General features: G+C 35.4%; 1 protein-coding gene across 6 annotated transcripts in view; it reads right to left on the bottom strand.

Moving 5' to 3' along the window:
* Positions 1 to 2,361: 2,361 nt before the first annotated feature.
* The window catches only part of PCGF5 (polycomb group ring finger 5), a 65,302-nt gene continuing 42,011 nt past the window's right edge, over positions 2,362 to 25,652 (bottom strand). For 5 of the 6 annotated variants that reach the window (XM_071439106.1, XM_071439109.1, XM_071439111.1 and 2 more), the window contains 7 exons: positions 21,687 to 21,742; positions 21,508 to 21,567; positions 18,197 to 18,345; positions 16,983 to 17,081; positions 15,864 to 15,953; positions 13,974 to 14,033; positions 2,362 to 11,849 (listed from right to left, as the gene is read on the bottom strand). In XM_071439106.1, coding sequence (XP_071295207.1) covers positions 11,802 to 11,849; positions 13,974 to 14,033; positions 15,864 to 15,953; positions 16,983 to 17,081; positions 18,197 to 18,345; positions 21,508 to 21,567; positions 21,687 to 21,742 — 562 coding nt within the window. In that variant the 3' untranslated portion in view covers positions 2,362 to 11,801. The remainder of the gene's footprint in view (positions 11,850 to 13,973; positions 14,034 to 15,863; positions 15,954 to 16,982; positions 17,082 to 18,196; positions 18,346 to 21,507; positions 21,568 to 21,686; positions 21,743 to 25,652) is intronic. The other variant, XM_071439112.1, reaches the window with a different exon arrangement.

Here is a 25,652-nt window from a genome sequence, read left to right as displayed (position 1 = left end):
CATTGGTAGCCCTGCCTATTTCTCTTTCTCTGCTAATAGTACCAAGTATTCCATGAGTTCTTTGTGAGTACTAAGGTGCTTAACAAATCCAGCATCATAAACTAGCAAAGCACAGGAGCAGCAGTGAACTTTCCTGAGCTCACTATTTAGGATGTTTAGAACCCCTGAGGCTGGGTGTAGCATAAGGACACGAAGAGCACACAGAGCACTCTCTCCACATCTGCATCACTTCTAGCAGGTTGTAGGGAGGAACATGGGAATAAAATACATTTTAGAAACTAGTCAAGACAAAAATCACACTACTTTGAGAAGGACATGGACAGAGAAATTAAAGAGGAATACTGGCTAGTAACAAGTTCTGCTGGCTCTGGAGATGCACTAGGACTCAAATCTGTAGAGGGAGTCTGTAGGCAGCAGGACTGGAAGTCTTTGGGGCATGGGACACATACATGTGCAAAAGGATGACATTAAATCCAAGGCATTTAAAATGCCTCCAAAACTGGTTTTAAGTACAGCTTTTCTTAAGTTCCTTTTTGTAATTATTTCCCATATCTAAAAGTGCACTTACTGTCATTATTTGTGTACTACAGGAAAGGACAGAACATTACCTATAAATAGTTTAGAAAAGATAGGGTGTTTTTGTATATAAGAATGTTTTATTTTCCTGTGTGAGTTTAATGGGATAGACGCCAATGCTTTTATGAATTGTGAATGCAGCAGTCTTCTTTCCAAATGAAGATGTTGGAAGTGTGCCACTGGAACAAGGTGCTCATATTACATACTGCCAGCAAATTTCTGTTGCTTTAATGAAACCTAAATTACGAAAGCACTTTTCTTCTGAAACACATTACTCTTGCCTATAATGACATTGCATTGCATATTCTCCTCTAGAATAAAAGAGGGAAAAATAATTAAGGTAGAAAGCAATGTGAATCACAGTTCCAACAGGGAAATTCATGTGCTACACCCTTGCTGTAAACAGCTGTTTGTATACCACCTAACTTCCTCCCTCTATAAAACATAATACAGCCTTATGACTTATCAGGCATTTGTTACTATTCTTATGCATGGGGTTTTTTTTCCCACAATGATTCTCTTTTTAGCTACGTGAAACAAAGCAATTATTTAGAATAATTTAATCACTGTATTTTAAATGGAAATCTTGCGTGAGGAAAAGTTCCCTATTTAGGAGCAGAATTTTGCACTTATATACAATTCAATTTCTCTTTTATAAATAATGTAATGACATTTTATAGAAGCATTATGTAAAGTTTGGGGTTTTTTTTTCACTGAGTGACCTTAAATCTCAGGAACATTTTTAGAAGAAGGGAAAGTATTAATTTATGACCTTTGACAAATCTGGAGGTCAAATGTGAGGTCCCATGTGAGAAAGGTCCAAAGAAAGTCCCTGAGGCTGCACTGTTTCATCTGCACAGGGCACAGAGCAGCCAGTGGTACCACAGCTGCTCTCAGCCTGTTAACAGCCAATTGCAATTAACAAATCCTATTCAATCATATGCATGTATTGCAATGTGCTGCATTTCACATTTTGTGCTCACAAGCAATTGTTTTTTTCTTGCTAACAAGTAGAAGAATTTTACAAGAAGATACAGAATGTACTTTGTCTCAGATCACATTACTTCAATCAGCAATCCTTTCTATTTTTTCCAAATCTGAGCCACATCTCACAACTGAGAGGTGGTATTGCAGACAAAAGGTACAAGTTCTTTTGAATAACAGGGTTCCCTCCATTGTTTTTCTTTGCAGTAATTCTGTATATAGTGTGAATAAAAAAAAAAAAAAAAAGCTACTTCACACCAAGGGCTCACCTGTAAGGATATCCTCTATCTTCCAATTTGCATGCACGTTTATTTTACACTACCTTAGAGTTAAAACAATTCAACGACATAATAAAGCTAAGTGCACAGAATAATAAATACTACTGAAACCATATTAACTCAGAAAAACATCAAAAAGGGAGAGAATAAAAAGCAGTGAAATTAGGTTAAAAAAAGTTGCAGAATCTCTATGGATGGCATTTTTTTTTCCTTTTATAAAAAAAGCCTCAAACACACAGTTACACTGTAACCCACCTGGTTATATTTTACAAATGGGTCCCAATTCCAGACAACTTTAATGTTAGGCAGAACTCCACACCTGTGAAAATGAATGGCAGCACTCTATGACATTAACTAGAGTAAAATCAGGCCATGAAAAAACCTTCTGTTTTTTCTATAATGAATAATATCAGTGCATTCTGTTTTCTACTCACACTTCTGTGAGTTGACAGTATGCTTGCATGATTAAGAGATAAAGCTAGCAAATGTTTTAATTCAAATATTATTACAAATGAGAAAGAAGTCAGATAAAACCAGAGATTTTTTTATTGCACAAAATAAATTATATAGAAACAATGCAACAAAACAACTCGTATTGTAGGCTGCACAACAGATGTTACAACATGAATATATTTATTGCTTTGAGAAAGGAGCAATTCAGTGCTAGTAAGCAGATTAGTTATACTTCTTGCTCATCTAGATTTTTCATAAAATTAATCCAACTGGGCTAGAGGCATCTTGCAGCATACAGGTCAGGCCAAATTGTCATTTGTTATCAACCATTATAAAGGTGCTGTAAACCCTCTTGACATTAGCATGGAACACGCAATTTAACACCACCAGTACTGAGCCATACAGGTAGTTCACTGTTAGAAATATCATTACATATCTGAAACATTTATACACAAGTTCTAGAGGCCCACTCACAGGCTTTGCAGGAGCTGTTGTTTCAAAATAAATCTTGCTTACAAATGTTGATGCAGATTTGAACAGGCTTCACTCTACATCAAGAGGCACGACCACGAGGTTTTGCCAAAAAACCCCAAGTACCAGCACTCCCTGTCCCTAAATGGAAAACTGGTCACTAGTGCTGACTCAGTTATAAGTGTCTCACTTTTTCTAGGGCCACACTCAGATTCCAGATTAAAAAACTCCTCACATTGCTTTGGTAGAACTGGGTGAAATTTACAGTGCTTTTTGAAAGTACTTCAAAACACAATATATTTGGTTCTTCAAAAGATACAAGCTGGCAGTACTGGTATTGCACTCAGATCAAATGGATTTTAAACTGCTACTCTGTGGACCCTGAGATGTTAACCCTAATGAATTACTACAGAAATTAGATCTTAACAAAAATTATAAAAATGGGCAATGTTCATGTAATAAAACATATCAAATCCTGACCAACTGCAGATCTTTGCAAAGCATGAACATAAATGAGAGAATGCCATTTCAAATGTTTATAATCTGAGTCAAATTCCCCCCCAGTTTGTCAAGGACACAAGTATTTACTCAGTTGAGTTCCTACCAATGAATTCTACGGCTAGTGTACACACTCATTATTGCAAAACTTACTCATGAGAAGGTTAATATAATAAGAGTAAATTTAAGCAATATTAGTCACCCATGAAAGGAAATTAAGTGAGGAAGTGGGAAGCCTGGCTCATTTCAAGTCTCAGCTACAAGGATAAGTATAGAAAGTCACTCCACTGAGGTTAAGCTGGAGAACTTAACTGAGCATCGGACCCATGAAGTATATCCCTGTAGAATCCCATTGAAATAAGTAAAGAGACTTTGGATTGTACACTAATATGTACACAAACAAATATGGTTGCCACTCTTTACTATACTTTAATAGAATTCTTTACTGTATTTTTTCTTCCCTGAAACTGTGTTAATGCATTATGATGAATCAAAACACAGTTGAAAGTGAGGTTTCAAATAGCTGCAAAATATTACCAGAAGTGAATTATTCTGAATTTAAAAAAATAGTATTAGCCCAAATTCTCAGAATCTTTAGTGATGCCCTCACATTCCATGCATGTACCCAGCAGCAGTTTCCTTGGAAGGAAGGTAAGTATTAAACTTGACTAATCTTGCACACTTTTTCATCCAGGGGACTCTTTATTAAATACTGTATGTAAAATTCTGTCATCTTATAAAAAATGTTATTAACATAGTAAGATTCAACTAAACAACCAGATATACCCTGAAATGTCCATTGAAACACATGCAGCACAAAAAATGATTAGCATTTTTTATACTTATTATGAAGTAGAAAAGTTATAAGGCAGGATGAAGCTAATATCAAAGATGAAAAACAGCACCACAAGCCTGTGTTTTGCAATTGCTTTCTGATTGGACACAATGTATTATCATAGTCAGATACAACTGATTAAGGTGAGAAATGCATTTAGCCCAGCTGTACTAACTACACAGCTTCGCACAGAATAAACATTCCATAAATCAACAGAAATTGCATTTGAGCACAAAAAATAAAAAATATGTAAGTGATTCTCTAAGCAGCATTTTGTTTTCTTCTTTTTTTCCAAAACATTAACATAGATAGATATTGGACTGATTAAATATCTACAAGTGCTTTTCCTTTACAAAAATACATATATTCATAAGAGTAGGATAGACTGTCATTAACAATGACCTGTGTTTTTTTTCACTTCAATTTGAATGATTTATAAGCTAAATTTTACAACCACAAAAAGGTTTATTTGTAATAGGATGTTATCACTTTTGACAAAAAGCTTAAAACATTTCATATTTTAAAACAAATTAGCAACGTAAGATCACAATATGTTCTATGAGCTCCTAAGTACTGTGAGGGCTGCTTTATTACAAACTGGTAACTACTGATCAAATGCAAGGAAGCATTAGAACATTATTACTGCTCACCGTAGGCTCCTTTCTTTTAACTTGGATCACAGCTTATATAAGGACACTTAGGCCCCCACCCCCAAAAAATCCATTGAGAGTAACTCTATATCATCTATTCAGTAGCCTGGAACATCCAACAATTCAGGCTTTGCATTAATTTAGAAAAAATGCAAAATACTTTCCTTTCAATAGTTAAGTCTGCAATAAGGGAAAAAAATGATGCATTGCTTCATGTTTGTGCTAAGAAGCTTCTATTTGAGAAAAAAATATGATCAGTAAGTATTAGAATGAAATCTTTCAGCCAGCTAAATAATTATATTGACCTATTACTTTCCAGTTTAGTTAGCCACTATCCTGGAAAGGGAAATCAAGATAATTTGGATTTTTTTATTCTCTCTGTTTTATACTTCACAAGTAAAATAATCACTTCTTACTAATCAATGGTCTCACATCAAGGACAGCAATGCCATTTGCTAAAAAAATAGCTATAAAAATCTGTAAAACATACCTAATATCTTCTCATTATCCTCCAAATCTGTCCTTTCCACCCTCCAAAATATCACTGAACTACAACTAGAAACCCCAAAAGTAGCTTGGTGACTATTTTGTGCTTTGGAAGGTTTACAGGATTGACAGCACACTGAGTTTTTTGTTAGTTCACAGGCCAGGTATAGCAGACACATCAGTAAATGCAAGCCTTTGTGCTTTTCCTCAGGAACATGAGCTGGGACTCAGAGCTACTCTATGTCTGTTGACTAAACCTCAATGCTATTCCTGTTGTTTCTTTCATTTCTAATTTGTTTTGGAAACTGCTAGGTGTGCCTAACCCTTCAGCTTGGTGACACAGATAACTACCACTGGTTCAGTTCTGCTTGATTAACTCCAGGAACCTCTTGACCATTTAGGCACTCCAGGAAAGTGTCAATGTCATATTCCAAGTTCATTTCTGGGTGGCATTACCTTTGGTATTAAATAGGTCCCTTAAAACTATCAGGCAATCAGATTATCCATAAAAATAGTTTATTTTTAAAAAACCCTAGCTTTTAAGAACAAACGAAGTATCTGACAACAAAGACTAATTTTAAATCAATAACTATGTGATATTTTTTCAGTAAAAATGGAGCATGTTTCATTTTATCACAACAAAATTCAGGAGACAACAGGAACAATATCTACCATACTCAATATAATACAAAACTGAATTTTAAGAGTAGAATACCATTATAAAATATGTGCCTTGCACTTTGACAATAACCATCTTCATCGCAACTTCATTTGTAAGAAAACCCTCAGTATGTTAACTAGCAGCAAAACAGTTTTACTGTGCAGCTATTTTGTATATTGTAGAGTAACCTTCTCTCAACTCTTTGCTTTACACTGACTGTCATAAGGAAAAAGGAAAATGCACAGTAGCTACTTCTGTTCACCTCATCCTGTCAACTGTCAGCCATGTTAGAAGCATGTCCTAAAAATACATATAGAAGTTACTTCAAAGAAGAGGACCTAATGGTTCAGAAAAGCAAGCAAAGTCAAACCAATGCCTATCTTTGGTTAAAATTAATGTAATAGCAAAATCTACTGCTCTATAGACATCTCTCATTCCAGAATTTCTCCTCCATCCTGAGCTTACCAAACTTTGTCTCCTTCTGCAAATACAAAAGATAGCCTGGACACTTCTACCCATGTACAGAGCTCCTCTGCTTCACTGCCCCACTCCAGAACCACAGAGACCTAAGTTAAAAAAGCTACCCAAATGCAAAAGATTTATGGCACATACCTTGGATGGAAGGATCTGTTAGGAATTCATTAATTAAATAATTTCCTATTCTGGAACCTACGGTTTTAATCTGACCTACAGACAGCACAGACAGAAGGTAGAAAAGATCAATAGGTACATCTCCTTATGAAAAAAAAAATTAAATTAAATATTGCAAGATCATCTTTTGAAGGACATTCCTGCAGGGGATGTTTCAGCTGAGGTCTGAAGGTCAGGCAACCCCTATGTGACAAAATTAGAGGTAAATGTGCAGTTGGAAGTTTTCACATTTCCTTCAGGTGAATCAATCCCCTCATATTTTGGAACTCATCCTGGAACACACTCCAGTAGGCTACAATCCCTCCTCAAAGAAGTGTTTTTAGCTGAAACCTGTATAGAAGCATGACCTCGCTCAAATTGACTGTGAAGGATTGAAAATGCAGAGCTGTGAAAACTTTGCTGAAATCCATGAGAGCTGCCTAATAAATGAAACCTGTGAGCTGACACCTCATGTGCAATTTTACCTTTATAATCCTTAATGTTTTGACTTTTGGATAGGAAATGGGATGCAGTATGGGAATGGCCAAAAGATGTCTAAGAACCTAGAATTAATTACTGGAGAGAGGGTGCCTGTTTAGACATTTTAACCAAGAAAAATAGTAAGTCAACAGAGCCTGAAGTAAGATGAGAAGGGAATATGCAGCATGATATATGCATTTTTGTAGGAAGCTAAGAGATGCTTTCAATCTGCCAGACTAAGCAAAGTAACTGGACCAAACTCTTAGATAAGGATGTAAGTCTTCATTGCCTTTGCACTTTTCCAGAACAAAAATGAGTTTGATCAGTGAATCAAGAATCATTTTTTTCTGGGGAGTGAATAAATACCTCTTGTGTGCAGTTATATGAAAAAGTAAAAAACCAACAAACAATACAACTCAGTGATTGGTTCAATTAAAGGACTAAGCCATGGCCTATTTTTCTTTTAACAGCAGAGAAGAAAAAATTGTTTACTACTCTCACTAAGTCATGTACACCAGTTATTCATGGGAGAGATGAGATGGAACTCTGGACCATTATTTTGTCTGCAGGAAGAGCCTAGCTAATATCTAAATGGAATGGGATGGGATCAGTCTCTTCTCTCCTGCAGATACACTAGAACTGTTTGTGATAAGAGCAGAAAAGTCAAGTCAAGCTGCTGAAACCTATGGAGAAAAAAAAAGACCAAGATCCAGAATTGAAGGGTTCCTCATGCAGAAAATGGAATATTTTCAACATAAAAGTACTTATTTTAATATAATTTCTACTGAGATAGGCTGGTTTTAAATTAAACTATCTAAAAGAACACATTTCTTTTCACCCTTTTTTCCCATGAAAGCTTCTCAATACAGTATGCTTATGATATATTCTTGCTGAAAATATTAAGACCATAGATAAAATTCAGAAGCAAATACTACCCTGTCAAATGAAAATAATGGGCTTAAAAGGTATTCTGTATTAGTAATCAGGCACTTCACTTTGTGTAACATTTTCAATAAAGTCAAGATAATACTTGTGTAACTTTTTTTTGCATAACTGCAAGCTAGCTGAGTATGCACAATGTACTTCTTGCAGTGCAGACTCCCAGGACCCAAATCCCCAAAGCTTTCACGTGAACAATACCCACTACAGTGATGAGTCACTTCAGTTATTGTAGCAATCTTATTTGGTATTTAATGAAAAAATTCCTTCCCAGGACTAGGCCCTTAGCTACCAGGAGTGTAGCAACGCATCATGGAAGATACATTTCTTGATTAATCATCTAATTCCATATTGTTTGAGATATTACAGGATCTTGTTTCTAAATTCTAGCTGATGGCTTGTTACTTGATAAATGCAGCAACTGGCTATGCTCAAAAAAAAGTTGTTTATGATTTTCATTAATGAGCTTTTCACTTCTAGGGAAAAAAAATCCAAGCAGCACCAAATGTGCTAAATAAGGGACAGCAAGGTTAGGTAGTAGTGTGGAATTTTTTAGGTCCCTCTGCAGTTAGATACTGCTAATATGGAAAAGTCATAGAAACACAGTGGCAGCAACACTTATTTTATATTCCTATGTTTTACAAGGATGCAGTGGTGACACCTTGTCATGGAAATGCTCAGGAAGTGTGACTTTATTCAGGCATCAGTTCTAGCATGGCATATGGTGCAGTCTGAAGGGAATGCCTAGGTACTCATTTCACTTTACCCCATCTTTGGCACACAGGAATCTGCACATGCATTCTCATATTCCTATGGTGCTCAGATACTCTTAATTGGCACAAATGAATTAAATCTGTGTATCTGTAGAGACATGGCACATATGTACTATATGAGTGAAAATTTCCTGTAAAGAAGGCAGTGCCTGTGTTGCACAAGCTGCCCAGTTAAGATATGTATTTCACTGGCACTTTACTTTTACAGAAATGATTAAACTATAGCAGCACTCAGGCACCATGCCATCAAACCAGAAATGCAGAAAGTGTAGGTGGTTAGTTCATGCATTTAATGCCACCATTCGCAGCTGGGAACGTCGGTTCAGATCTGTCAGTATCTTCCATGCTCAAAATGAAGATTTGCCTTCTGTAATCTAGCTTTAACTTGCATCAAGAAAATACCAGGAATCAAAACCAACGTCCATGTCTGATTGAGAAAATTCATGATTCTCTGAATTATGAATACAGGAAGTTATCAAACAGTCAAAAAAGCTTCTATTAGTTGCCATTCCACCGCCAAGGCAAAATAGTGCTATTTCAAGGGTCCTGTTAGGTGGATGGATTAAAACTTGTATGTTCCTGTCTTTTTAAAACAAGTCTGTTCAAAGTTTTTCAAAACAGCAAACGTAATTGTTGAGAAAAAAATTGTGCTGTGAACCAAGCAGAAATTATGCTTAAGCATCCTAGCATTAGTTTTGGGATAAACTGAAACAGGTGTTTTATGTCAAGCAAATTTACAGTGAAAATTCTGGTATAAAAACACATGAAATATATAAAAATTGTAAGGTGTAATTGGTATGTGCATGTAAATATTTAAAATAATATCCTATTTCTACTGTACAAAACAACTGTATATACTAAAGAGAAGAATGATTTTCAACTAGAAAGCATGCTCTGCTCTTCCAAGCTGCTCCATGAGGTGGACTTCTATATACAAGAAGAATCTATTTTTCCCTAGAGACTCTGCAGAGAAGGGCCCTCCCTACAAGGAGCATCTTCTTTCTGCCAAGTAGTGCATCACAGGCTGGGTGGGCAGTAGGATGTCTGCTCCCTGCAGCCAGCACGTCCCCCCTGCCTGTTTCTGGGCAAAGCAGTGCCTGTGCTGGCCAGCACACTGCAGAAAGGGGCAGCAAAGCAGTGCCTGTGCTGGCCAGCACACTGCAGAAAGGGGCAGCAAAGCAGTGCCTGTGCTGGCCAGCTCACTGCAGAAAGGGGCAGCAAAGCAGTGCCTGTGCTGGCCAGCACACTGCAGAAAGGGGCAGCAGCTTCTTCCTAGACATTTTCCTTCCCCAGTTCCACTGGCATTCCACAATATGTGCAACCTTGACCTGTAATGGCAGGGTTCCTTAACAGACTGCTATTGACAGCATCTTGATTTCTGCATGTCACATGGGCTTTGGAGTGCAGTGGTAGGATTCAACCCAGCTTCATGGGATTCCTCGAGTCACCAATGATAAAATGCTTAACAACATTAAAGGGGCCAGACCTCATCCACAACCTGCTTATTTTTCCTACAGAACATACTACTGTACATGAACATAAACTTACAAAGGAATTACAGCCTTACATCTATCTTTTGTATTTGATCCCAAGAAAGATTTTTCACTTTGTCTATCTAAGAATGATCAGTTCACTCTACAGTAGCTTGTGAAAAATTGATTTGGTTCCTTTTTGCTGTATGCAAAAGGCATAAAGAAAGTAAATAGCTATCTACAACACTAGCAGGCATGTACTAAGTAGAAATTACATAACATGACTGAACTATAAGTTATCTCCAGAGAATCTGATCAGAAAAACTCAACTGACTTTTAAGCAAAGACAACAGAAGACAGAAAACATACACATTGCTATGCTCCCTGCAACATTACCAAAAACCCCAAGGAACATCCCATACTAGAACCAATATGCTTGTAATACCTAAGGCAACAATCACTTTTTATCCAGCACAACCAGGTCTTAGGAAAAAAAGATGACCTGAAGAATTATTTTGGTCAGACTGCTAATCTTCAGTATTGCATTACCTCTAATTTTATGGAAATAGTTTTATGATGTGACTTTAACTAATGAAAATTTCTGTAATGAATTCTAAACTCCAGATAGTCACAAGAGATACAGTATGTAATTAAAGCTATATTTTTTTTATCTTAGTATATTATAGACCTCTATTCAATCTTAAAAGGAAATATTTAGTATGAAAAGTAATAATTATGAAAAATTTTGCCTTGGTCATAATTTTGTAGAGGAACTTAGTTGTTCCATAGACATTTGTATTATTTTACCTTCATTTTATGGAGGCTTTATTAGAAGAAATGTAATCTGACCAGGAGCCATTTTTTCCAAAAATAGCTAGTATCCCAAATTCCAAACTTCAGGGAAACCATGGAAAGTGCAATCACAAAGGCTACAATGCTTTCAAGCAATATTAGCAATTTTAAGATTTAAAATCACTATTTTGAATTACCATGTTCTACATCTCTTGTTCAGTGTAATTAATATTCATTCACTGCAAAAGGACTGTTGCACACTCATGAGTGAGCTATACCTGGACCCATGAGAACCTTATCAAGGAAAAGGTAGTGGCCTAATCACCACTTTTCTAAATATATTTTCTATACAAAATATTGTCAAGGTATAATCCTTAGTTATTTTTACAGTACTCTATGATTTAAACAACAATATTCAGTAAAGTAGTAAGTGTGTGAAACTGCAACACCACATGAATGAGCACTCTGCCATTTTGCTAGTGTAATCAATAGTAGGACCAGAAAAATTTTCTAACACGCAAGCAAAAATATTCCATAGGTTTTGAGTCTTGACTGTACACTTCATGATTTTGGCTATGATTTGCAGCACACTCTTAAGATACACAAATATCTTATGCACATTTCAGTAGCAGAATGGCACTTGGCTTGCTCTAATAGAAACAACAGAGATGCAATTGACAATTTTAAGAAAGACAATGTCCTTATTTGCATGCTGAAATTCTGGCTGTGAGCCCCCAATCCAGGCACATCCATTCATTGTGCAATCTGTCGATGGGTAAACAAATAGTGCAGGATTCATCTCAGTGGGATCTGGCCCTTTGGTCTAACCGAAGTCAATTCTAGGTCGATACTGAAGTACCATAGGGTAAGACTGAAAACAAGCAAGGGAAAAACAACAACAAAAACAGACAAGAAAGCATGAAGACATGATTCATAAACAATACAAAGAAAATGCATTTAAAGACTACCTTAAGAATAGCCAAATCTTATCTCTAAGACAGATGTATATGACGATGTTAAATCCATCCCTGTACTTCAAATCTATTAGCTATTTGTCACTGATATACAGTTTCTGTATCTGCTTTTATGTATTTCAATATTTATGTTTTATTATATTTATACTTGGGAGTGCTCAAACAAGTCTGTTTTCTGTGTTGCTGTGTTTGATAAAAAGCAATCTTGACATTTTATACTTTCTAAACCAAAGTAAATTTACAGTTGATGTACTTGGAAATTTATATACAGAGGTTCCATAGCTAAACTATAAAAAAAGGTCAAATTGCTGTCAGCTGGTTTTCTGAGAGATGACCTTCTCCCCAGATCCAAACTCCTTAACCTCAGATCTAGTGATAAGTTTTTATTGATTCCTACTGAAAAAAACCAACAAACCAGCCAAAAAAAAAAGCAAATCAGCTTCTTGGGTCCCTAAATTGGATGGAACTTGTGGAATGATAGGGAAGAATGGATGGGTTTCCCAAAAGGGCTGTAGAATATCTGGGCACTTGCTGCTCAAACCTCTTACTTTTCAGTCTGTCAGCATTTCATTTGTCTCAAGTTTTCCTCTTAACTTCATTAGCATACTGGATATTTTCTATAGCATAAAACCCTGGCAAATCTCATTGTCTCAGCAGCTGTATGGCCTTAAATACCTCCCCACCATACAACAGAGGCAAAGCTAATATAAGTTTTTCTAAATTCCAAATTTGGAAATACAAAGAATTATTACAGAAGCTATCATTAAAACCAGAAACATTTTGCTTCATTCTTCAAATGCAACACAGATGAAGAAACAAAGATATAGCCCCAGAGACCTACAGGGTTAATAAACTTTCCATGCCATGATAGTAAAATATCACCAGAGCTAAATGTGATAATGCTTGCAGGGGATTTACAAACTGGAGTTCAGAGAAATCACAAGGTAAACCCAGAGGTATTAACAGTACCAGGAGTATTTAGGAGAGAAGACAGGAAGCACCACATGTAGTCTGCATGGTGCAATTAACAAAAATGTATCTGTGGTATCATAAATCACTTGGTCTCTAATTAATTTTTTCTTTGCACAGGACATGAATACCATTTCATTTAAATGCTGTTTCACATTTTGACTTTGAGTATATAAATTGTCTCTAGAAGTGTGCAGATCTAATTGGAAGTACACACAGGCAGAGACAGAGCAATCACCACACTGAAATTGCCAAGTAAACCAGTGAGGCTCAGTGTTTTAACAAACAAAATCACAAAACTGTACAAATCAAATGCACTATGCTGGGACAATTCTAATTATTGAAGGAGGCATGAGTGCAGTAGTTCACTTCCATCACTAGTGGGGAGTGACCCTCTACCACTAGCTCTAATTTTTCCTCAAGACAAAAATAGTATTCCAAAGTTGCAAAGTAACTTTTAGAAATAAGTTCAAATCAAAATTCTCAATGAGGAAACTGAAATACTCTTTCAAGGAACCAGATTGGTCACTGAAATTTAGAAATCAGCTTCAGTTTGCAGGTTCTGGAGGTTTTGCTTCTAGAGATTATTCGGTTTCTAATTTTAAAAATATGAAAAGGAGTTTAGAAAAATCTAACATTTTTTTTACTCCATCAAAAAGGACATATGAATTCCCACAAAGAGATGAAACCAGTGTAGTCCCTTAATTCACACTCTTAATTTTTGATCCCTTGCCAGTGACTGCCCAATACTGCTTAGTTAGAGTAATGAGATAGCAAGAGGTAGATAATCCTTTGAGGCTGATAGGGATATCAACCTATAGAATGGTATCTTTCAAAAAAATCACAAACAAAAACCGGCCTATGGCACAGAAGACAAACTCCTAAATCCTGTGAATAAAGTTTGTGCTGCAGGAATGAAAATGCTCCGACCTTGCTCACAGAGTTTTAGCACTTGGTAGTGAGGAATTCTAAAAGCTCCCCAAGCTGAATTACAATGGAGTGCTGACAGGACCTTAGTGACTGTAGTATGTACAGTCGTGAGTGCCTCTTACCTGATAGAAAGTGCCATCCTGTGAGCAGACTTGCGAAGATGAGCAGTTCTGACACCGAAACTGCGGAGGAGATGATTTTCTGATCAGATAAGAGGCATCCACAGCTGGACATACACATTTACCATTTATTGATTTTTTAAAAAAATTTAAATGTAAAGGTTACAATCAATTTACTCATTTTAAAACAGGAAAGAATTGTTTAGTGAATAAATGGATATTTTTCCCTTTTCTTGTCTATCTCATGTAAGGTCCACAGCTATGCAGTAAAAGCTCAGAGATGAAGACAATGGATTCACTTGATCTTCATTCAGAAGGATATTGTTAATTAATTACCATTGCAACTTCATTGAGGAGAACAAAATCATAGAAGTCTAGATATTACTGGATTTATTACCAGCACAATTAAATTTTTTAGAGGTGTTAATCATCTTTGACTTCAGGGGAGTGATTTAAAGCTACGTGAAAGAGAAGATGAACACACATACCTGGCTATGCTGTATGTATATAAATACCCTTACAAACTTAACCAGGAGTTGTGAACTCTTGCATTCACTAAATGTTAAAAACTATAGTTCTGAGATTTTTGAAAATTTTTAGTGCAAATTTTTTTTAGCAAGATCACAGTTACTGTTGCCTCCAATTTCATGCAGTAGGCAAGGGCTGCAGGATGAAATGCCATGAAAAAATTCCATTATCACTGAAATTGTTGCCTCAACACTTCCTAATAGGACAGACCATGCTAACAAAAATACAACATGGCAAACCAGACATCCACTGGTTTCAAGGCAGTATTGGAAAAAAACTCTAGTTAAAGCTCTCTTGGGGGTTTCAGCAATCACCAAATTTCAGTGCAATATTACTTTCAAATTTATCGAATACTTGCCTATATACAATGATCTCCCTAATTCCTATCAAAATCTATCCTTCCCCCTCCAGCTTCAGATTAAGGTAAAACTTTAGGAGACTTCTGAATTGTTAACTTTACAATGTGTTAATCCTCTGTGTTTTCTGTCCGTGTCCCAGCACTTATTATTCTAAGCACTAGGAAGCTTAAAACAAGAAAAGAATAGAAGAAGTTTGGAATTTTCTTCAGAACAGTACATTAAGGTATGTTAAATGCTTAACTATAGCTGCACTCCAATTTAGCCTCAACTAGTAATGATAGACAAACTTGCATGTACTACAAAGCAATAAAGAGTGAAGACCAATCAACAGGCACACATGAACAAATGCATAAAAGAATGAGAAGGGGATATGAATTCTAATAAAAAAAATATACAAGGTAATACTAAACCAAACTGAGTATAATTTCGGAAAAAAAAGTATTTTAAAAAGTTAAATACTGCAATTCTAAAATATACACATGCAGCAAGGAAAACCCATCTGGCTGTTATCTGAACGTTATTCTACAGCATATCCAAAAAGAACAGAGGTAGTATTAACAGAAACAGTAATAAAACAATTAGATTTCTCTAGTAATTTTTTCAGTGTCACTTTCAGTTTATTGACTGAATAAAACAGGTTCTTACTGAAGAACTGTTGGATGCAGATTCCCCAACTATTCTAACTCAAAAGGTCACCAAAAGCAAATTTGATGAAAAAGAACAAGGGCTTGGGTTTTCAGTTATTTGACTTAAAACTCTGAGCAGAACTTGCATGTACACATCATACTTCTGCTATTTTGAAGTTTCAGAATCTACACAATATATGTGCTGAAGGGTCACCCATAGGGTTTTACATAAGGAATTCAGAAAACATGCAGAATGCATTTTTCAATAGGGGTTTTTTGAAGGGTCATAGATTATATTTGGGCCTAAGATGTGAAAGCATGTATAGTATCTATAATAAATATACCCAAACATCATTTATCAATAATGTAACAGCATTTACGTTTTCTCCTCTTAGTCTCCATCTTGTCATATAGATGAATTCCATAGTGTGATCCTTCCCCATGATTTCTCCGTTGCATAGTACATCCAGCTTAAAATACAACAGAACAAACAGTAAGACAAAGGGAGGTAGAAATTTAATGTCTAAAGGAATTGCTAAGTGAATCCCCAGAGTTAATCCTTCCACTCCTACCATTATACAACGATTCCATCAGACATGTATATCAAAGCTGGATGAATACAGCATGCTGACAATGTTATTTTGTACCCTGGTATTCACTTTTGTGTTTTTATTAGAAGTGTGGACAGAAGGAAGTCTGCTACCGAGGTATGAAATCACCAGTAGACAAACATTCCCTATATTCAGCTACACTACACAGTATCCATTTGAAGAGAAAGTCTTGTGCATATTTTGAAGGCCACCTTGCTATGCCAGTACTCTTTCAAACCCAAAGATATAAACCAGAAGTACAGAAATTTTCATTTAAAAAATAGATTGTAAAGAAACTTTAAAAAATTAGTTTAAAAATAACTAAGAAATTACAAGGAAAATGCACTTCAAAGTACACAGACATTCCTTAACTGAAAGCAAAAGACAGAGAAAACCAATGATCTCAGTGTGAAAAATGTCTACTTTAAACTGTATTATAGCATCTTACTGCTGCCCGCCACTGCAAATGTTTGACAGTATTTTCATTATTAGACCTATAATATTTTCTGTGTTTCAGACAAAAAAAAAAAAAGACAAAATTTTGAAGTAAGCAGATTCTTTGTAACACAAGCCATTAAGGTACCAGACAGATTAAAAACCAAATGACACCAAAAAGGCTGATCAGCCTGTCATGACATGGTGACAAAATCCTGTGCTTAGTTATACCCTGTGCACCAAACCTAACTCAGCCCTACCCCTGACCAAAGCTGGGAGGCTGCTGCTGGTGCTAAAGACAGCCTGCCCTGCATGGAGCCTTTGGAAGAACAGGGTGAAGAAATAATCTGTGCTTCAGTCTAAATTCCAGCATGCCTGGAAAGAGGGAAAGTGGGTTCAAACATGACTGAATTTCACAGAAATATATTATGTTGCAGGGAAATAAAAATAAAAACATCTTTCTTTCAAATGTACCTCATAGGAACTTGGAAGTTTTAATTTTAAGCTGAGAAACTTTTTGATAGTTCCCACGGTCACTCGAGTAGAACAGCGGATAAATTTCTTCATTAAGCCCTAAAGCAACAGCAACAAATCAGAAAAAACACATTAGAAATTTAAAAATTTAAAAAACATGTGAGCAATCTTTAGTGCAGGAGCACCTGTAACTGATAATCTTTTCAACCAGTAACCAATTCTCTTCTAATTCATAATGACACCATAGGTTCATTTTTGTTCACTTGTCTTCAAAATTTAAAAGATGACAAACAACTTCATTTGACCCATCTCTGGCTCTTAAGATATTTCTAAAAGATACAGAAGGGAGGAAAGAAAAAAACCAAAGCCCAGCTACCACCAAACCCATCAAAACTCCCAGAAGAACTCAAATAATCAGTGTGTCTGTGTTAGTAGCACTGGGGGTCAAAGAAATGTTGCATTTCTTAGAAGTGTTAAGAACCTCCAAAGTTATACATGTAACATAACACTTAGAAAATACAAGTATTTTTATTAGAAAAGTTCTTAAATATATTTTTCCTTTTATTCTTCTATTTGTAATTTAATAAAACATTGTTAAAATTGAAGGTGATTTCTAAAGACTTTCTTCTAGACTAAGTATGCTAGGTAATCCCCTTCAGGAATAGAAACCAAACATCCCTAATTCTTAAAACAGCAATTGGCAGGTATTACTCCACACATTTTGCAGACTGAAGTGATCTCCCCAAGGCCACAGACAACACACTGGGGTCAGAATCAGGTTTACAGCTCAGAAGATCTGGATCCCAGTCATTCAGGGCACCACATATTTGATCAGCAGGTTCATTCTGGCATGTTAAGACAGCAATCCTCAAGGTATGAGGCAGCTCACCTTCAGCCAGCTTTATAAATACCTCTGTGGTGTGCTGTAATCTGTTGTGTAGTGCAGTTATATACCATAAAGGCTGTAGACTACAAAACTATAATCCACACACAAACAAAAATTCCACTGTCACAGATGGCTTTCTGTATAGAACTGTATTTTTCATAAAATTCCAAAGATGCACTGAAATGCCTCAAAGGAAAGGACTAAATAAGCGTGAAGTGGGAACAGGTGACTACAATCAGGTTTGTTTTTAATGGTTATAAAATGATTTGGTTCCTGTAAGATGCTATTCTGTCATCAATAAGTACAGCACAGCTTGTTTGCTACTCACTTTGACAACATTATCTCCTGACTGCCCATTGTTGCGTAAACAGTCGAGGCAGATTGCAATCTGTGGGTCACTCCTGTGATAGTCTTTGTCTTCTTCATTTTCATCACACTCCTCATCTACTTTGGGTTTATCAGCTTTTGGACTTTCATCTGTAAAATACGAAGATTGTATTATTTAAGTATAAAGTAATTAAAAATTATATATATAAGGAAATAAGGTATTTTTATGAGCCATAATTTTTCTTCTCATTAACTTCACACAGTTTTAACTCAGTGCATTCTTAAACTGACCAACTTAAAGATCTCTGGAAACAAATTTTCACTGCTGAAATTTTAATGCAATATGGAAACAACAGATTTCTATGGAACAGAAAATAATTAGTTGATGGCCTATATTGGGTATGGCTGTCTACTTCTGATATGTTCAATAATTAAAACCCTGCAACTCTGCATGCATCACAATCACTCAGACATGTAAACCTATTGTATAGGGTGGCAGTTCAGTGACAAAAATAATGTTTTTAAATAAACAATAGAATGACTAATCCCAACACTTATATATTGAAGTAACACAGCCAATCAATTCATATTAACTGTCACAATAATCCAGTGAAGACAAGTCCCTATAATGCAACCACAAGGCAAACTAAACCTTAGACTTCATCCACTTTTGACCAGATCTAAATAGGTCACTATAAGAACTCCAGGTGTCTCTCCAGAAGGATTTTACAACTAAATAGCCATATATTTACTTACTCCCTTTTAAAAAGAAAAAATATAAGAAAAGAGGAAAGGTCTGTGTATTTTTTAGTAGAGCTTATACAAACTACATAATCGCATAGAAAATGTTATCCCCTTTCACTCTGCTGTTAACATGTTCTATTGGTTCCTGGTTAAAATTGTAACTCTTTGGAAAAGTACCATCTTGTATGGTTTAGAAAGGTTTAGCAAAGTGGAGCACTCAAATGCTAAGACTGGCAAGTACAGTTAGATAAGGCTGCGATGTATGTAAATAATAACCATAAAATGGAGTAAGGTTTACAGATTTAGTGTACAGTATATAATAATCTTATTGTACACATTTAGCTTTTTTTCTGTATCCCCAACTAACTTATTTTGATTTAAAACAAAGGCTGCTCTCTATTGGAATAAAACATTAACACAATTAACTTGAATAAGCTGCTTTCATGTTTTTTAAAAAACCTTTCAGATCAAGTTCTGCTACTTTCCTACACATACCAGATTCTAAAGGAATTTAGAAGAGTTCAGATGAGAAAATGGAATGTAAACTTTAATAAACACCAAGCCATGACCAAGTTTCTTGACAGAGTAATTAGTTGCCTTTGTTCAATTTCCATATTCAAGATGAGTTTTAAGCTATATTCATTACTTTTCTCTCTTAGAATTTTTAAGCTTGCACTAATTATGCACGATTTATCCCCAAATCCCTATTAGCTAATGACACATTTAGTTGAATGTGTATTATATACACATTTTATTCGTATCATCTTCCATGAGCAGAATTTACAGTATCAAACTGCAGATTTTTTTTCTTTTTTTCTGAAAGTCCAAGAAGCAAACTTTATCAATTGAGCAGGTGCAGTCTACCTGTCACAAGCATTTGTTCACTTCAGGCTGGACAGTACCACTGAATATTTTCTCTCTGTACCATAGTATTTCATCATTCATCAATTCTTTCTGGCAACCACTCTCCTACAGGTGTCACCAATGGCTGAGATATGCTTTATTGTTTGGGTTTTTTTCCTTCTGATATGTGAAAATTTTAAGTCCTGGGATTTTTTAACAGCTCTTAGATGCTTAGGTTAGGAACTGTGCTGCAACCTGTGGCACAGGACATAACTGACAGACTCTTAAACTACAGGGACAATCTGACTACAGGGCATGGTATTGACAACTGAAACAGTCACTTCTAAATGAAATTATCCTCAGCAAATAATTTCTTCCCAGGCAAGATTCTAAATGCTTGTTTGTGGCAGAAAACAGCTTAAGTGCTCATAATTTGTATCAATGAGTTGTCATGACTTTCAAATACTTTGCAGAGACAAAGTTCCACAGCCCCAGGCTACAGTCTCTAACGGAGTTGGATACATCTGTAGCTACTCAGAAGTATAATCTGTGAGTTAGAGCCTTCCTCTCATTCACAAAAACAATCCAAGCTCTCACTACACTTACTAACTCACCTCTATTGGGTTTATCATTAAATTAGTAGAGGAAGGTAAGAACCAGAAGAGTAAGTTGGTCAAAAGTAAGTCACATTATACAAATTTGCAAATTATCTGTTGATTCTTTCTATGTATATAGCAGAAGTTCATTTTCTAAACAGTCAAGAAATGTCTCTATCTCACAAAAATTATTTTCTGAGTATTTTTTAAAACTGAACAGGTATACACTACATAGTATACTGTAGTAAACTAATATAATTTCATCTAAACTGTTCTGCAGTTCACAATTTATTTATATAATAGAGAAAATAACATTGTCCCTCACAATGGATGCCTAATCCCAGTCAACAAAACTTGTGAGAAAGAAAATTAAATGTTACGAAAAGAAGTTGAAAAGAAGATATTATAAAGAAATGAGTGCAGAAGAATATAAGATGTTTACTTGACAGTTACCCTTTACTGAAAATAGCTATTTTTTAACTTAGCAGAGTCTTTCAAAAGTTCTTTAAAATCAAATCAAATAGGCTATGGTATTAAAAACTTGATGTCAAATTAAAGGGGCATAAAAGCAGCTGGATCTAGGCCTTGCTTAGCACCTCAGTACTGAGTTTCAAAGTTCATGGATCAACTACAAAAAATGAAACAAAACAAAGCAAAAAAACCAAACCAAAAAGCCCAACCAAAAAAGCATTGTGGGATCTATAGAAAACAATTATTTGGCATGTGTGGAAATCTGTTTTACTGCTTGTCATAACTAATTCTTGACAACCTCCTACTTAACAGATGGTGAAATTTGGTAACAGAAAGTAATTTGTAAAAACTCTGTAAAAAATCCTGTCTTGCTCTATTAAGAAAATTAAGAATTCAGCTGGACAATTGTGAGAGTGTTGCGAGTGAGAGCCTAGGATAATGCAAATGAAATAATGGTAAAATAGCTACAGTTTGTTATTAACCAACTGGTTGATAGATAAGCAGTAGCATGTGAAGGCCCATATATCTGCACAGATTCACTACGAGTTTCTGTAGTATCTCTGAATTCAGGAAAAACAAAATGTACTTGTGTCAGTGAAGAAACTGGTCTTAATAAACAGTGTTACTTAACACACAGTTGAAAGGGAAAAATCATCACCTTGTCCATTTTCTTGAGGTTTGTTTTTCTTCCAAAATTCAATCTCTCGCTGCAGTTCCTCTAGTTAACATCAAAGAACAGTCATGTGAATTTTTAAATCAATACCAGGTATATAATTACAAAGAGCCATGTTCCCCCCACCAACCCAAACAGTTCCCAAAACCAAATGAGAAACTTACGTTCTCGAAGTCCAGGCACCAACTTAAATATAATTTCCTCTAAGGTGTTATCCAGCCTTTCAGAGGGAAAAAATACATTTCACATTAAATGGATACTAGCATTTTAAGTATTTTTAGTGTTTAAATAACAAAAGCTTTTGAATAACGAGTTGCATTTTTCTGGTAAATAATGAATCCTATCCTGTCAAAGTCAACTAATTTTAGTTTGAGACAACATGCATTAAAGCTTATCTCAACCATCTCCTAAATGGATTTATCATAGAAATAATGAAGGAATTACTTTTTTAACATTTAAAGATGAGAAGGAAGCAAAAGATAAAAACATTATACTCTAAAATTTTTATTTCTGAATTTGTATTACATACAAACAATAGTGCTACTAGAAGGAACAGACTGGAAAAGTAGTATCCAATTTTAAGGTCCAGCTCATAAGTAGTAAGCATGAAAATGATAAACTCCATTATCATACTAAGTGTTGAAGTGCTTTGGTAATAAGCCTGTTACAAAAACTGAATAGACTATTTCCTACTTACCACAGCACAGACAAAACAGTCTTGGCAGGATAAAGAAGCCAACAGTGCATCCATGCTGCTCTGACTTGATAGTTCTCAGTACCCAGCACAGTTAATTTGAACTATTTAAATCTGCCATGTGTTGTATACCAGAAGAGAGTACACAGCACAGGCATGTCCTTTGATACCCTGATATTAGTGCCAAAACTAGTTATTACAGTCCCTTCCAGTGTACACACTGCAGTCACTCTTGTTGCTGAAGCTAAAATCCTTTTCTTTCCTTTTCTCTGAATTTAACCAAATCTATCCATTTAGTTTATCATCTGCTTTCTAGTTCTACTTCCTCTCCTGGTCTCTTATCCTTCAGTTTCCTCTGGTTTCATTCTGTTTCCTTTTTCTTCCTCTCCTTTGCCCTTTATGTTCTATCTTGTCTACAGAAAGTAAATTCCCATTGCCCAAAGCCTAAACAAAAACTCATGACAAAATAAACCACTAAATAATTCAGAGCAATTAAGTATCTTGACATTCAGTCAGGATCTGGCATAGTTTAAATTGCCTTATTTTTTCATCTCAATAACAATATATTTCTTTATATATATTTGTAAATACATGTGTGTACATGATATTAATAATACACTATAGGCCTGTTAAAAAAACATAGCTGTTCTGTCATTTGTTCACCAACAGTTGCAAAGCAGGAGTAAGAATGAGTGTTTTTATTGTTGAGGAATGCCTACAATCAATATAAATTGATAACAATAATCTTAAAATAAATACATGAGTATTCAAGGTTCTCCTTACAGAATTTGTACTTGTACTTTACAATTAGACCCATTACCCAACCATCAGGTTCTGAGATTAGATCCCTGTGGCATCCATCAGTAGATTCAGTCATACCATAGAAATATTCATGTTTCAGCTACACCCACAACCCATTTTTAATTGCTTCTTCTTAAGGGGACCACAACAACAAAAATTCAGCAAGTGAAACATCCCTCTCATAAAAAAGAGAGAGCACTTTCTCACAGATAAGAAGGAAATTAAAATGGTAGGATGTCTGAGTGCTGGATTTCTGATAGATGACAAGGTAGCTCTACCTTCCCAGGTGGTGTAACTTGCAGCCTTCTCTGACAGTATCTGAGGGAACTACATGGTGCTGCTTGCTGGGAGGTTCCCCACAGCAGAGCACTGGGAACTTTGGAGCATGCCTTGGAAATGCAATTCATTTTTCACACTGTAAGAAAGCTCCAACCTTCATAATTTACTCATTAAAAGAAATGAAATGAAATAAGGACTTCAAAAGGGAACACTACTACCTTAATTAAAAATCCCTCTGTTCTTGAGGATGGTATAATACATGCTGGTTTTCTTTCATTTATTTTTGAAAATTCCCATTTAGCACATTCTAATTTACTTTCAATGGCTCAAAACAAAAGTCACTGGTAATGCTAAGATAGCAAAAAAAATCCAGTATACTTTGCAAATTTACAATGCTAGAAGCAAGAAGTGATTTCCCACTCTAGTCAATACTTAATTTTTTTCCAAAAACTAAACAAAAAAAACTTCTTTCTTTACAGAGGATAAATACTAATCAATACTCTGACAGGGAGCAGGGAAAAAAAGTCCAATCTGATCTTTAAATGCAGGGAAACATGAAATTATTACAAGATTCTCAATTTCAGATGCATCTTTCAGTGTTCCCATAATCCACACATGTAAGCACTCTGACATAAAGATTTGTATTTTTGTGTCTCACATCAAACTCATTCCAAAATGCAACTACTTGAAAAAGGTGGTCTCAGTCATTTACTATGATACTTCCTGAAAAAAGAACATTGATATTTCAGAGATACCTCTTTCCATTCCCACATCTTCCAACCATCTTCCAAGTCTCCAAACCAGAGCATATAGAAAGAAGAACCAAGCATTTCTGCCAGCTTAGTATAGCTCCTTTTTTCACCTCTTCTATAATACTGAATGAGTCACAAGATCAACACTCTCTGATAATTACCAGCAAATGTGAACCAAACTAAGACTATTGCTCAGGAAAACTTGCATGCACAGGAGTATGCCAGCAAGAGAAAAAAGAAGTCTGCCCTCATGGCATTATCAACAAAGACCCTATTGAGTACTGATGATGCAGAATTCTGCTAAATTAGTAAAAGGAATTCTTAAAATTTAACACTTTTCCTACATTTTCATTTTAGAGCTCAATGTTGAATTTCAGACTTGGTCTTGTAGTTACAAGAGACCCTAAGTGCTGCCAACTAAGAGATACATATAAAAAGCCCACATAGTTATGAAGTTACTCAGAACTGAGTTTAGAAGAAGTTTATAAAGCTTATCTGAGAGATCTTAGTTAAAACTCCTAAGTGTTGTTCAACACAATTTCTCAGAAAATGACTGCATTCTTTAGCAATGATGGGGCTGATCTCCATGGTCAGAGTGTAACTCTTGTATTAAGCTATGCAGGCAGCATCCAGGAAAGATAATTCCATTGCATGGCTCATGTGCTCTTCTGATTATTAGTTTAGCAAATGTTTAAAGCTGGTTCATAAAATACAACCAGGAAACTACTAACTATATGCAGTTTCTTGGCAAAGAGACCAAATGACTCTAAAAAAAATTTCAGGAAATAATTGCAGAGAAAATAGCTCTTCCCACATTTCTGGCTTGTGCTCTCAACTTTCCTCACCCATCTATAATTTCCTGCTCAAAGGACAATATTTGTTTACTAAACATCTATTTTATGTTTCAGAAAATGCATTTTTCACCTCATATGAAGTGGTCCTAGGAGAATAAAAGAAATATTTCTAAATGCTTCTGTTTTCAGCTTATTATTAGCCTACAGCATATTCTGTTATGACTCACACAGCACCTCAGAAACTGACAGGAAATCAGAAAAATAATCTACATGAACCTGCTCAGCCCCACCCTTCCAAAAATATTCAGATGACAAAGTCTTAGGCCAATAACACCCTTTACAGTTGCTGAATTGAATCTCTTTCAGTTATGCTCTTGGTACATAACTGGGAATGGTTGTGCACACATGGATCAGCAAAAATCAAAGCAATATATGACAAATTGTAACAAAACAAATGACATCAGAAAATTATACCAAGCCTAGTAAATTCCACATGTAAATTTATATTTCTACATTAATGTAAGAATAAGTCCTTCTAAGTTCACAACAATATTACAAAAAAATAATACTGGGGGATGGGGAGGAGGTCGTGCTGGGAGTGAGGGCACAGAGGGCCTTCATCACTCCAAGAAAACATGAAGTTCTTCCAGTTATGATGACATTTGCAAATTTTTCTATCTTATTGGATGTCTATCATCTTTGTTTCAACATAACACCACTAAAAGTGAATCCAGAATTTAATAATTTTTTTTTAAAGGTGTGTTAATACATAATTAAAAACTCAAAAAAGGGTATTTTTAATGTAAAAAC

This window comes from Agelaius tricolor, unplaced genomic scaffold, assembly GCF_023055355.1.
Source record: "Agelaius tricolor isolate 1412-34295 unplaced genomic scaffold, bAgeTri1.0.p SCAF_13, whole genome shotgun sequence".
In the NCBI taxonomy this organism is placed as follows: Eukaryota; Metazoa; Chordata; class Aves; order Passeriformes; family Icteridae; genus Agelaius; species Agelaius tricolor.
Note: the sequence above shows the minus strand (reverse complement) of the source record. Positions and strands in the feature narration are given on the sequence as shown.